The following is a 12,041-nucleotide window of genomic DNA, read 5'->3' as shown; positions in this document are numbered from 1 at the left end:
TTGCAGTGGATGTGGTGCAGTGGGTTAGGGATCAGTGCCCAGCCTGCAGCCAGACACCGTGTTTTGTTGTGGGCTTTTTCTTTTTTTTGCACAGAGCTCAGTAAGCTGCCAACCTGCTGCCAACCTCTGCTGTTCAGAGGGGGGAAAACAGGCATCGCTTAATCCTTATCTGACCGTAGGTGTGTGATACACGGGGTGAGGTTTGATGCTGCTGGGGGATCATCGGCGCGGCACAGAGTACAGGAGGATCCAAGGAGCCGGTGAGTTGTGTGTGTCTGAATTCTTTCAGAGGGTCATAGGGTTTAAAAATGTGTAATTATTTAACAGTTTGAAAAGTTTAGCATTTTAGCTTTGGACAAAAACATCATAGTGTCAGAGAGCCAACATCATATTCAGTAAGTGTCAGAATTTGTGCTCTCTATTTCAAACTCATGAAATTCAGCTTTTAAAACTACACCTTCTTCTAGTAGTGTCTTACAGAGCCTGACTCCCTCATGTGTGTCTTTTTTTCACTTGATACACCTATTTTATCCTGTTACTTTAGCTATTTAAACCTTTAAATGGGACGACGCCCTAGTTGAAGAGGATTTTAACTGATATTGATAGATATATATTGTATTACAGGTTTTCTAAAATTTTATGTTTAAAATGCAAATTGGACACTATACGTGCTTATTTTTATACATTACCTGAACAAAAATCTGAACAGTGGATGAGTCAGGTTCAAAACTATTGTTTGTTCACATATTTAAGTCAAAAACTTTTGCAGAGGGAATTCTGGATTTCTCTTTTATCACTCCATAAATCTGAAAATACTGTCAACAGCTCTAAAAAAAAAAAAAAAAAAAGATGTGTTCCCCATGTGTTTAGGAATAAAACGTTCAACAAGTCAGGTTATGAAATGATGTATGAATAAACATGTCTGTAAAAACCTTGAGAATCAAAAATGAAATGTAACTGGAAATTGTGGTGTATGTCAGTGTTACTGAAGTTGAGATTTTTGTCTCACAGTTTAAGACATTTTTATATTTTTAGACAAAAATAAGACACTAGGGTAACATGTTTGACCAGGAAACTCCCCTGGTTGATTACTTATAGTATGACAATTTTTTTTTTTTTGTATTACAAGTTTTCTGAAATTGTAGGTTTGAACCAGGCTCAAAATTCCAGTTTCATTTTGGTGAGGTATTTGATTCAAAGATTTTTATAGAGGGCATTTTTGGATATCTCTTTTTATCACACCATAAATTTGAAAATACTGTCAACAGCTGTAAAAAAAGGTTTTAAGGAATACAATCTTCTGTAGATGAGGTTATGAATAATATATGAATAAACCCATTTTGAAATATAACCAGGAATGTAACCGGAAAATTTTGTGTTTCTGAAATTGAGATTTTTGACTCAGAATATAAGAGATTTTTAGATTTTGATTTTTTAGAGAATGGGAAAAATCTCATTTTGAGAAAATGGCCTTTAAAGATGTGTATTGTAAAATTTCATAGACGTTCTGACCAAAAATGAGACGCTAGGATAAAATTTGAACTACTAGATATCACCATGAAACTTCCCAAGTTAATTACTTACATTAAGACAGACGTTTTTTGTGTTAAAGTTTTCTGACATTTTGTGTAAATGTGCAAATGAGGCATTATCTGAATAAATATGCCCCTTTCCCATAAATGTTCAGAACTAACATAAATCAAAATGGGTATATTTGACATCTTCTTTCCAGTAATCTAAAAGAAGACATGCTAGTGAAGAAAAAACAGTCCAAAATCTCAAAACTGACAAGTACATGAAAAATGTTTCCACCTTAAATTAATAAATTTTCTCTAATCAATATTAAGGCATCATTGTTCAATCTGTCTTCAGACTCTCTGTGTGGACTGCTTTACTTTAATAGTTATTTATTTAACTTGTAGATAATCCTCATGATTTGTCATTGAAATCCATTAAAATGAAATTTTAATGTATGACAAATTGTTTTCCTGTTGAAGTAGTTGTTAACTGCAGGTGGATGCAACAAGACAGAGGATGTAGTTTTGCATCGTAATTTAATAATTCAAGGATACCACAGTTTTTCTTTTGAGGAAATGAACATCCCGTCTCATCACCATGTGGACCGTGAGAATCTCAGTGTGGTTATTTTTAATATTCAAGTTAGAATTGAGACCAGAGAAAGCATGTTTGGTGTTTCTCATCAGGAATTTGACCTCCAGGGTGGTCTCTGTTTCCAGCGCTGCTGTGAATGTGCAGCTTTCTACTCTGCAGGCCACAGGGGAGCACACGGTCCACTGATTTGAGTGGTATGGACACAGCCTGATGACATCATTGTGTAGGGCCCAGAAAATGCTTTTCACACACACACACTCACTAAACTCGATACCTCTTTGAAGCCATTTGACTGAGGCACAAAGTTTACCTGAGACTTGAGTTTGCCTGAGGGGACGAGCGGCTGAAACAGGACAGAAGTTGATCCAGTTTGTTTCAGCAGCTGTCAGACTTTTTCATGAACACTTTAGGAAGCTGTTGATGAGGTCTCAGATGGCCATTTACAGTGGTTTAATTGTTGTATCCTGCATTTGTGTTTGTTGTACTGTGAATGTACTGTGCACATTGTTGTCCGTATCAGCTGAGTTGCTTCTGGTGGCAAATGAGTTTCCCCATCAGGGATTAATAAAGCTTTCTTTTCCTTACCTTATCAGTTTGTTTTTGTCTTTTTGTTGTTGCAGTGGTGCTTCAGCAGGGTCATGGCCGCTTTACAGCATCCACGCCTCTGTTTTATAATCTGTGTCTCGACCATTTCACTCCTCATCCTCTTCAGCCAAGGTGGGTCTGCGTATCATGGCTTGGCTTTCCTTCCTAACTTCATCGATTGTTTTAATGATTCACTGCAACAAGTTTTAAAAACATGTATTTGTTTCTTGTAATTATGGTTTTGTAATATTATCAATTCAGTGAAATCCAGAACAGTTAAAAGTTTCCTTTTCTGACAGGTCTGTTGTATTGGATGCTTTACAGTGTGACGCAGTTTTTTGCAGCTCTTCATGTCATGAAGGCTGCAGCTTTCAGGGACTATTCATTAGCTGTAGTAATAAAAGTCGTGGTAATTATAATAAATAAATGGTGCATAACAAAATGCCTCAAAAAACAAAGAGAAAATTTTTTTTAAAAAATAACTGATACAAGGTAGAAGCTAAAACTTACACGGCTCATTCATATTCCATAACTGCTTATCCTGCTGCTGCCTATCCCAGCTGACACTGGGCGAGAGGCAGGGTTCACCCTGGACAGGTCGCCAGACTATCACAGGGCTGACACATAGAGACAGACAACCATTCACACTCACATTCACACCTACGGACAATTTAGAGTCACCAATTAACCTGCATGTCTTTGGACTGTGGGAGGAAGCTGGAGCACCTGGAGGAAACCCACGCTGACACAGGGAGAACATGCAGACTCTGCACAGAAGGGCTCCTCCGAATCAGTAACCCTCAGAAATAATAATTAAATGTACATTATAAACACCTGCATGACTTCTCCACAGTGTTAACAGACAGACGTCAGGAGGGGAGACACAAAAGAGACGTCCTGGACTCCACAGGTCAGTCACATCTCATCATTCTGCTTGTTTTGTTTTTGCGTTCTTGCGTCTGTCAGGCTTCACCTGCTGAGTTAAAGGGAAATGTGACGTCAGTCCACACAACAATTCACACCCTAATATACTTTATTTGAATAAACAAACAGCATGGACAAAGAAATCCAAGTTTTCCTTGATATATGTTGGAGCATCACATCAGCATGGTAATTCACACCACTACACTGTGACACACTGTTCTCTTGTTTGCCTAAAGTGCAGCTTGTTGTTGACGTGAAACTGTATTAGTCTGTTTGTTAACTTGCTGCTTCGATATTATTAACAGGTTGAGTTGGTAATACATTTTAGTTTATTAGGCATTTAACTCTGAAGCTGCAAACAGATGATAGGAGTGGTGCTTAATGATTTTGTTTTTGAGGAGCAGTAATGCGAACACAGATTTAACACATGCCAGAATAAAACATCAGTATTCAGTGTGTAAGTGTCACGATTCACCAGCATTGATGATAACTGTGATATTTTAGAAAAGAAGTGTTGATATCACATTAATAATATGCACATATGATAATGTAAATAATCCCTACCTCCTAAATAATTTCAGTTTCTTTTCATTCTTGCTTTATTCCCACTCTACCTCCCTAAACTGTTTTTTAAGTATATTTTTTAATATAAAAAAAAAGAAAAAATACAGTCAGCAAAGTTAAAGATAAATTTGACTGATAGCATTATTTTTATCATTATTATTATTATTATTATTTTCAAATTTTAATATTTTTATTATTATTTATTATTTATTATAATATTTTATTAAAAGATATTTTAATAATATTGTTGCCAAGAGTTCTTTTGGCCACAATCATCATGTAGTGAAATCTGGTATCGTGTCAGCCCTAAAACACTGTTTAATTTCTGATTTGTAGTCTTGTCGTGCCTTAAACTACGGAAGTGTATTGCATTCACTTGACAAATAAAAAAAGTCCTGTTTTTCTGAATAATTTTTTTTTCTGTTTTTTTTTGGGGGGGGGGGGGAGGTAATTTTTTTCTGTTTTTCGTGGACTTTTTTTAAGTAAATGCAATACGCTTCCGTATTAAACGAAGCATCACTGAAGTGTGAAAATGATCACCTGTAGTGCTGTTTATCTGTCTGGATAGTTTTGGTGTGAGATGCTGCTAACCGTGTCATTGCGCAGAAGGAAGAGTGCATCTACTCATGGACAAAAAGACAGCGTTAGATGTAAACATTAATGGCGTCCTTCTCAGCTGAGCTGTAACGTGAGCTAGCTCAGTGGTGCTAGGTGAGCTAGCAGTAGATGCACACCTCCTTCTGTGCAGGGATATGGTTGCGAGATGTAGTTTGGTGAAAAGAGAATAGTTCCTACATGAAACTGCTCACAACAAGGTCTGTGGTTTATCTTGAGTAAGCACTGCTGGTAAGAGGAAATCATGCATTTTTGATTTTGGGGTGAACTGTTCCTTTAATTAAAAAACATTTTAACAAATGCTTTCAAAACATTGACTCTGTAATGTAATTTCCCACTAAGTTTTATTACAAATCTAGTAGCTAACATAGTAATGTGACTGAAAACTGAACACCCCCACAATCTAAATTATTTACATTACTAAATAATATTCGATAAAAAGCCGCTATGAACTCAATCTATGAGACCAGTCCTCACACTGACCTCCTGATGTTTAGATAGATATCACCTCAGGGACTAACTCCTCTGGGTAATTGTTGCTCTTTTGTGTTTTTATCACATCTTGTCATTACACAGCCACGTTTTGCTGATGCTGCTAATTCCATAATAGAGATTAAAACCAGCATAAGCTCCCATTGACTTTACTGTCTGCTTTTATTTCCCAGATATCCCAGCAGAGCACATCGATCCAGCTGCCATCGACCTCACTCCCCTCGTCAATACTCTAATAAATACAAGCCAGTCGGGTACGTTGTCATAATATCACTCATGTGGAGATCAATTCTGAGCTGTAAATCTGTCGTGTGTGTCAAAATTAAACCACAGCTTCTTTTTTTTCCCTCTACAGAGGTCAAACTGCAGTCTGCTTAGCTTCATGAAATGTCAGATTTAAAGGACCAGTTCACTCAAATACAACACTTACAGTATAAGTCACTGCTAATGGTGTCTATCAGTGGAGATACTTTTACTTGCTGAGGATGTGCGACATTAGCCTCTGAACGGTCAGCCTGCATCCCAATACAGTGGAGGTGAATGGGATTTGTTTTGTGCTGGTGAAAGCGATGAAATGTGACATTTGAGAAAATAAACAAAAACAAATCTGTCCACAAACACTGTCCACATTAATCTCTATAAACTACAGAACACAGTGTTTTAGTTGCATTCAAACATTTTTCAGTATCTAAAATATCTTACAGACTAAATTGTCCTCTCCTCCGTTGCATTGTGGGCCATTGACTCATGCCTTTCATGCCTGCACGCTGGCGACAGCCGTGGCCAGAGGCACAATGTTTCTGGTTGTCCGTCTGTCCGTCCCATTCTCGTGACTGCAATATCTCAAGTATACCTTCAGCGCATTTATTTGGAGGAGCTATATGTAAGAAATCTAAAGCAAATAGTCGTAAAATCCTCCTAATATGTCACAGAGACTAAGGAATAATGTTCATATAACATACTGATCTCACCGACAACAATAGTACAGCCAGAATATTTCCATTTAAAAAAAAAAAATCTACAGTCCGCAAATCATGTTTATGTTTTGAATTTGTGTTTTGACCTGTTGCGCCACCCACCGCTGTCTACAAGTCACACAGTCAGTAGAGTCTCAGCATCAGTTACAGTTATGACTGAGCTACAGCAGCACGGCAAGCAGCATTAGCAGTGTCCCGGTACATAGCATGAGCAGTCTCCTCAGCTGTATCCTGGCAGCAGCGTTAGCAGCAGAGAAGCCGGACTTGCTCAAACACTCCGCTGGAAAACTGAAGATCAAGGACACAGCGACGCGGCCCTGCCACGGCAGCCGCCCGTGGGCAAACAAATCAGTCTCCAGCGTGCCGCTGTCCAGCAACCTCGAATCTGTAGGGGAGGGGGGGCGGACACAACTCACGGCAGTATTTTGAATTTGAGTGCAGTAACCGTTTTGGCCACATTCTTACATACAGCGCCTTTAAATTTGGTTCAAACATCCCTTTGGACTGAACAATGAACTGATTAGATTTTGGTGGTCATACGTCAAAGGTTAAAGTCACTGTGACCTTATCTGTATCATTCTTATGAACGCAATATCTATAGAATACATTGAGGGCATTTCTTCAGATTTGGCACAAACATTCACTTGGATTCACCAATGAACTGATAAGATTTTAGTGGTCAAAGATCAAAGTCACTGTGACCTTGCATCTGTCTCCTTCTTGAAAGAGCCATATCTCGAGAACGCCTTGAGGGAATTTCTTCAAATTTGACTTTAATGTCCACTTAGACTGAGGAATATACTGATTAGAATTTGGTGGTCAAAGTTCAAAGGTCAAGGTCATTGTGACTTCACAAAGCATGTTTATATAATATTATGTTATATTTTATTATATATATATATGTTCTGCATAAACACTTGTCTGGCCATTACTCAGCATCATATCTCAGGAACAGAAGGGGAGACATTTGCTCAGATACTGAAGTGGTGACTAGCTGATTAGTTTTGGGTGTCCACCTTGAAACTGTGCTGTCGTGGGGACAGTGGCTTTGAAGCATCCATGTTTTCACAGACATGGATGTAAACTGCAAGAGAAACCTGACTGGTTCATGGAAGCGTACAACCACGGGGCCTGCCTTTGTGGGGACATTGAGGGGATATGACGTGTAAATTTGATCACTTTAAGTGTCTCCTGAGAGGATTTTTTTATTTGGCATATTGACATACGAACACTCACAAATCATTTTCCAGCAGTGTTGATCTTGTTAACATCTCTTTGTCATGGGAAAAAAAGGTTGTTGATGAACATTTTTCTTCATAGTTTTCGTTGACGGCTAAAAGTAGATCTTGATAATAAAAACTGTGAAAAATTGTATGTTCCAGGTCTATATGTATTATCTGTGAGGTCTGAATAGTTGGAGTTAAGTTTTAAAATACCAACTTAGAGTGTTGTCGTTTTTAGAAACTCTGAATTAGATGGGTTTTTTCTGCTTTTTAAATGAGACATCTTTGGGTTTTAAACTTGACTTATGAAAACGACTCAAGTTCTTCCAGACATTTAAATGTAAATTATAACTACACTTCACTTAATTCAAACCTCAATTAGTTTTTTATTCAGTTCAGGTTTCAATATTAAACTTTTTAGGTAAGATCAGTTTGAGTTTTTACCTCACAACATTTGCCCAAAAGAAAAAGTTTAGATGAGAAAATGTTACATGATGTTCAGTTTGTATTTTTATTTTCTTGCAAAACATTCCCATAATATCTAACTTGTATTCAGTTACTGTGCCAGCATTTGTCTCAGCCAGACCTCTGTTACTGACCATTGTTCCTGCCTTTAACAAACATACTGTATCTGTAATTTAAACACTTTTATGCACATCATGATACAACATAAACTTCAGAAGGTCAAGTGTTCCTCCTGTGTCTCTTCTCGTCCTCCAGGCTCCCGGCAGCTCTTCTCCCTCCTCAGTGTGACGTCCTACAGCTCTCTGGCTCTCCATAAACTCACCCTGCTGGTCTACAACAGTAAATATTAACTTCATTCAAACTTCTTCCGACTCTGAAGCTGCTCAGTATCTACACATCAAAGTGTACAAACAGTCACACCAGACTTTGTGTTGGAGCTCAACTCAAGTGGCAGCGCACTGAGATCAGTCAGCATGACTGTGTCCAGAGCTATAGTAAAGATAACTTTGTCAGTACTGCCATCAAGTGGTTTGGATGTGTTACTACCTGTAATGAACAAAATGTTTTCACTGTGTCACACACTGTGTATAATCCTCTGGAGCAGTATTATAACCCCACACATGCTCAGACATTATTAATGCTGATTGAAATAAAGCATAATTCGCTGAAAGAAAAATGAATGCACTGATTATGTAGAGATTGACATGACTGCAGATTAACTTTTTCATGGGTTTATACTCAGTTTGAACTGCAGGGACTCTTCTTAAATGTTTACGTACATATGGTACAGGATATGTGTAAATATCTATTTAGAAAAATAAGAAAATAGATCACTGCCTCTAAATTCTTAAAATGTTGCACATTTTAATCATATCATGCACACAAATGGTTTCTTTTTCTCCGTTAAATCAGTCTAATCTCTTACAGGCAGGTTCAAACTCTCTGTAAATCTCTACCTTTGTTTTGTGTTTTGCAGTTTCCAACATTAGAAGTTTAGAAAGCAACAAGTTCAGGAGAAGATTCTGCTACTGTGTCACTAATGAGACCAACGATCTAACGGGTGAGAAACTGCAAACATTTGATTTAAATTTTGAGGATTAATTTAGTTAACAATCTTTTTGTGTCTCTGCGTCGGCGATAGTCGTGACCGCAGGCATTACGTTTCTTGGTTGTCCGTCCGTGCCATCCTTGTGAACACCATATTTCAAGAGCACCTCCTGGAATTTCTTCAAATTTGGCACAAATATACACTTGGACTCCACAATAAACTGGTTAGTTTTTGATGGTTGTAGGTCAAAGGTCAAGGTAACTGTGACCTTGCATCTGTCTCATTCTCGTAAATGCGATATCTCAAGATAGCCTTGAGGGAAGTTCTTCAAATTTGGTACAAATGTTCACGTGGACTCAACAATACACTGATTGGATTTTGGTGGTCAGATGTCAAGTTTGCAGTGACCTTGCATCTGTCTCATTCTTGTGAACACAATATCTCAGAACAGCATGAGGGAATTTCTTCAAATTTGGCACAAATGTCCATTTGGACTGAATCTTAAACTGATCAGAATGACATAGCAATGAACTGATTGGATTTTGGTGGTCAAATGTCAAGTCAATGTGACCTTGCATCTGTCTCATTCTCGTGAACGTGATATCTCAAGAACAACTTCAGGGAATTTCTTTAAATTTGTCACAAACGTCCATTTGGACTGAATCTTAAACTGATCAGAATGTTGTGGTGAAAGGTCAAGGTCAGTGTGACCTCATAAAACATGTTTTTAGCAAAAACTAGATAATTCTTTCACAGATTACAACAAAATTTCACACAAACATCTTATGGAATAAAATGATGAAGTGATGACATTTTATATCCAAAAGGTCAAAGGTCAGCTTCACTGTGACATCATGATATTCTACATTAAACACCTCTGGCCATGACTCAATGTCATATCTCAGGAACAGAAGGGGAGATATTTGGTCAGATACTGAATTGATGACTCTAACTTTGGGTGTCCACCTTAAAAACTGCTGATTGTATAGATCTTGTGTGCTGCTGGGGGGAAGACGTGTGTGAAGCATCCATGTTTTCACAGACATGGATATAAACTGTTAGAGAAACTTGAGTGGTTCTTGGAGGCATACAACCGCGAGGTGGTAATTGTAGTTTCACTTGTTTTTCATCAGACTTCACGGCCATTCTGTTGGATGTGATGGGAAACTCGACAAGTTACCTGCATGAGCTCTTTAAATCTGCCTCCATATTATCAGGTAGGTGGATGTGACTTAATATTAACATCATATACTCCCTGTTGTTTGCAGGCTCGTCTTCATAATGTGATATACCTACAGTGTGTTTTCTGTTTGTGTGCCTCAGTAAGCCAGAGGAACAACTCTGACTGTATTTACATCTGTGTGATGGCGGGTAAGATGGGTAAGTAGAGCTGACACACTGACTGGGGATTAGTGCCTCATAAAACCCGACTTCAGATGATCTGAACTTTCCCTTTAAGTCTGTTGCCTTCAGTACTTTTTAAATATTGCAACACTTTGATTAAGTTTTACTTGTTGATTATAATTTCTGATTAAAATCTGTGAGGCAGATTGTTTGACAGCATTTCAGTGGATCTAAATAAGGTTTTGTCAGGAAGCTTACATATTTGCTGCTTAGCTAAATAACAGGTTGCATGTTTTGTACCTTGCTCTGTGCCATTAAAACAAAGGTGCTACAGTTCATGCAGCTATGAGATATTGTTCAACTCTAAAGTGTCTTTTCAGGAGCTAAGAGAGTTTAAAACAATTTTTAATGCACCTCAGAGAGTCAGTGTGTGAACGCGATGTGTGTGTTTTGTCCAGGCAGAGAGATGCCAGAGCTGTGGGAGGTTGGCTCCATCACGCCGCTCTTCAACCAGACCATCATGGAGGGACCACACAGAGGTTTGTTCACTGCACACACTGATGCACTGGTCTGTCGTTCACTGATAGCATGTGAAACAACCAGCAGGTGGCAGCGTTGAGTCAGGAAAGAACCTAAATTTACACTTTATTTGATACTCCTAAGGACAGATGTCTTTTGTCCTTTTTAAATGCCACAATACTGTAAACTTTTTAATTAAAAAATAAACTATACACAGGATAGAAACAGTGTACCTGAGACGTTGAGTTTTCCATCAGTCATCAGATTTCTGGAGCTGGAGGGCCCAAACTTTACCTGGGTAGAGGACAGGCTTTAGAGAACACACTAGAAAGCTGTTGATGTATTATTTTGTTCAAGGGTGAGTCCTGTTTTCCACACTTATGTTGGAGGTTGGTTAAATTCTTTAACATATTCTTAGGCTGCCGTGAAGAAAAATAAGACTTGAGAGGTAAGATTATTTCAGCGTGGCAGAAAAGAGCTGCAGGACAGTTCTCAGATTCTGAGTTAAAGTCTGAGGAAGGTGATGAGTTTCAGAAACCGGCATCACAAGTAACGTCTGAACATCTCAGAAAAGCCTTCTTATTTTTTTTTAAAAGATGTTTACTCCCTGCTCTCTGGCATTTTTTGTGTTTCCATTTCTTCTTCCCTTTCAAATAGGTAACGTCTCCTCCTTCAGACTCCCTGTGGGTGAGTAACTAACGCTTTAAAAAGCTCATGCAAGCATCTGTTGTCGACTTTGGGACGCTCCAAGAGCCATTTAATTCTTGTTTCTAATCATCTATTTTAAACCTCAGAATGGCACCAACTGCCCACGAATCTGAGTCACATCTCTCCATCTGGGATGAGCTCCAGTTTAACCAGCAGAGTTCATTCTACCGCACATGGTGAGTCTCTACAGGAGGCCAGTGATTTATGTTTAGATTCATTCTGTTCAACCTGCAGACTGGGAGTCAGCTTCTAATATGTTCAGAATAACTTTTAGAAGTTGTTTATTAGCACTGAGGGCTACTAAATGTCATAAAATGTTCTGTTGAGAAAGCTGTCAACGGCTTCAGTTCCCCATCTACGGTCTTGTCTAAGACATCGGACTCCATTGAGAAAAACAGAGATTTAAGATTGCTGATCACAGGAGCTGCTGGTCTACTGCTGCCTCCATCAGTTATTTAGTCGTAC

The 12,041-nt window shown here is 38.4% G+C and overlaps 1 protein-coding gene and 1 long non-coding RNA gene across 2 annotated transcripts in view; one reads left to right on the top strand and one right to left on the bottom strand.

Moving 5' to 3' along the window:
* Positions 1-226: 226 nt before the first annotated feature.
* LOC125902318 (HERV-H LTR-associating protein 1) overlaps positions 227-12,041 on the top strand; it is a 32,034-nt gene continuing 20,219 nt past the window's right edge. Inside the window, exons 1-11 of the mRNA XM_049598573.1 lie at positions 227-260; positions 2,733-2,829; positions 3,551-3,607; positions 5,466-5,546; positions 8,213-8,296; positions 8,934-9,017; positions 10,139-10,222; positions 10,329-10,385; positions 10,808-10,888; positions 11,526-11,555; positions 11,663-11,752. Coding sequence (XP_049454530.1) covers positions 2,751-2,829; positions 3,551-3,607; positions 5,466-5,546; positions 8,213-8,296; positions 8,934-9,017; positions 10,139-10,222; positions 10,329-10,385; positions 10,808-10,888; positions 11,526-11,555; positions 11,663-11,752 — 727 coding nt within the window. The 5' untranslated portion in view covers positions 227-260; positions 2,733-2,750. The remainder of the gene's footprint in view (positions 261-2,732; positions 2,830-3,550; positions 3,608-5,465; positions 5,547-8,212; positions 8,297-8,933; positions 9,018-10,138; positions 10,223-10,328; positions 10,386-10,807; positions 10,889-11,525; positions 11,556-11,662; positions 11,753-12,041) is intronic.
* The window catches only part of LOC125902324 (uncharacterized), a 34,482-nt gene continuing 30,686 nt past the window's right edge, over positions 8,246-12,041 (bottom strand). Inside the window, exon 4 of the long non-coding RNA XR_007451081.1 lies at positions 8,246-8,288. This is a non-coding gene — a long non-coding RNA (uncharacterized LOC125902324). The remainder of the gene's footprint in view (positions 8,289-12,041) is intronic.

Source organism: Epinephelus fuscoguttatus, linkage group LG15, assembly GCF_011397635.1.
Source record: "Epinephelus fuscoguttatus linkage group LG15, E.fuscoguttatus.final_Chr_v1".
Taxonomy (NCBI): Eukaryota; Metazoa; Chordata; class Actinopteri; order Perciformes; family Serranidae; genus Epinephelus; species Epinephelus fuscoguttatus.
Note: the sequence above shows the minus strand (reverse complement) of the source record. Positions and strands in the feature narration are given on the sequence as shown.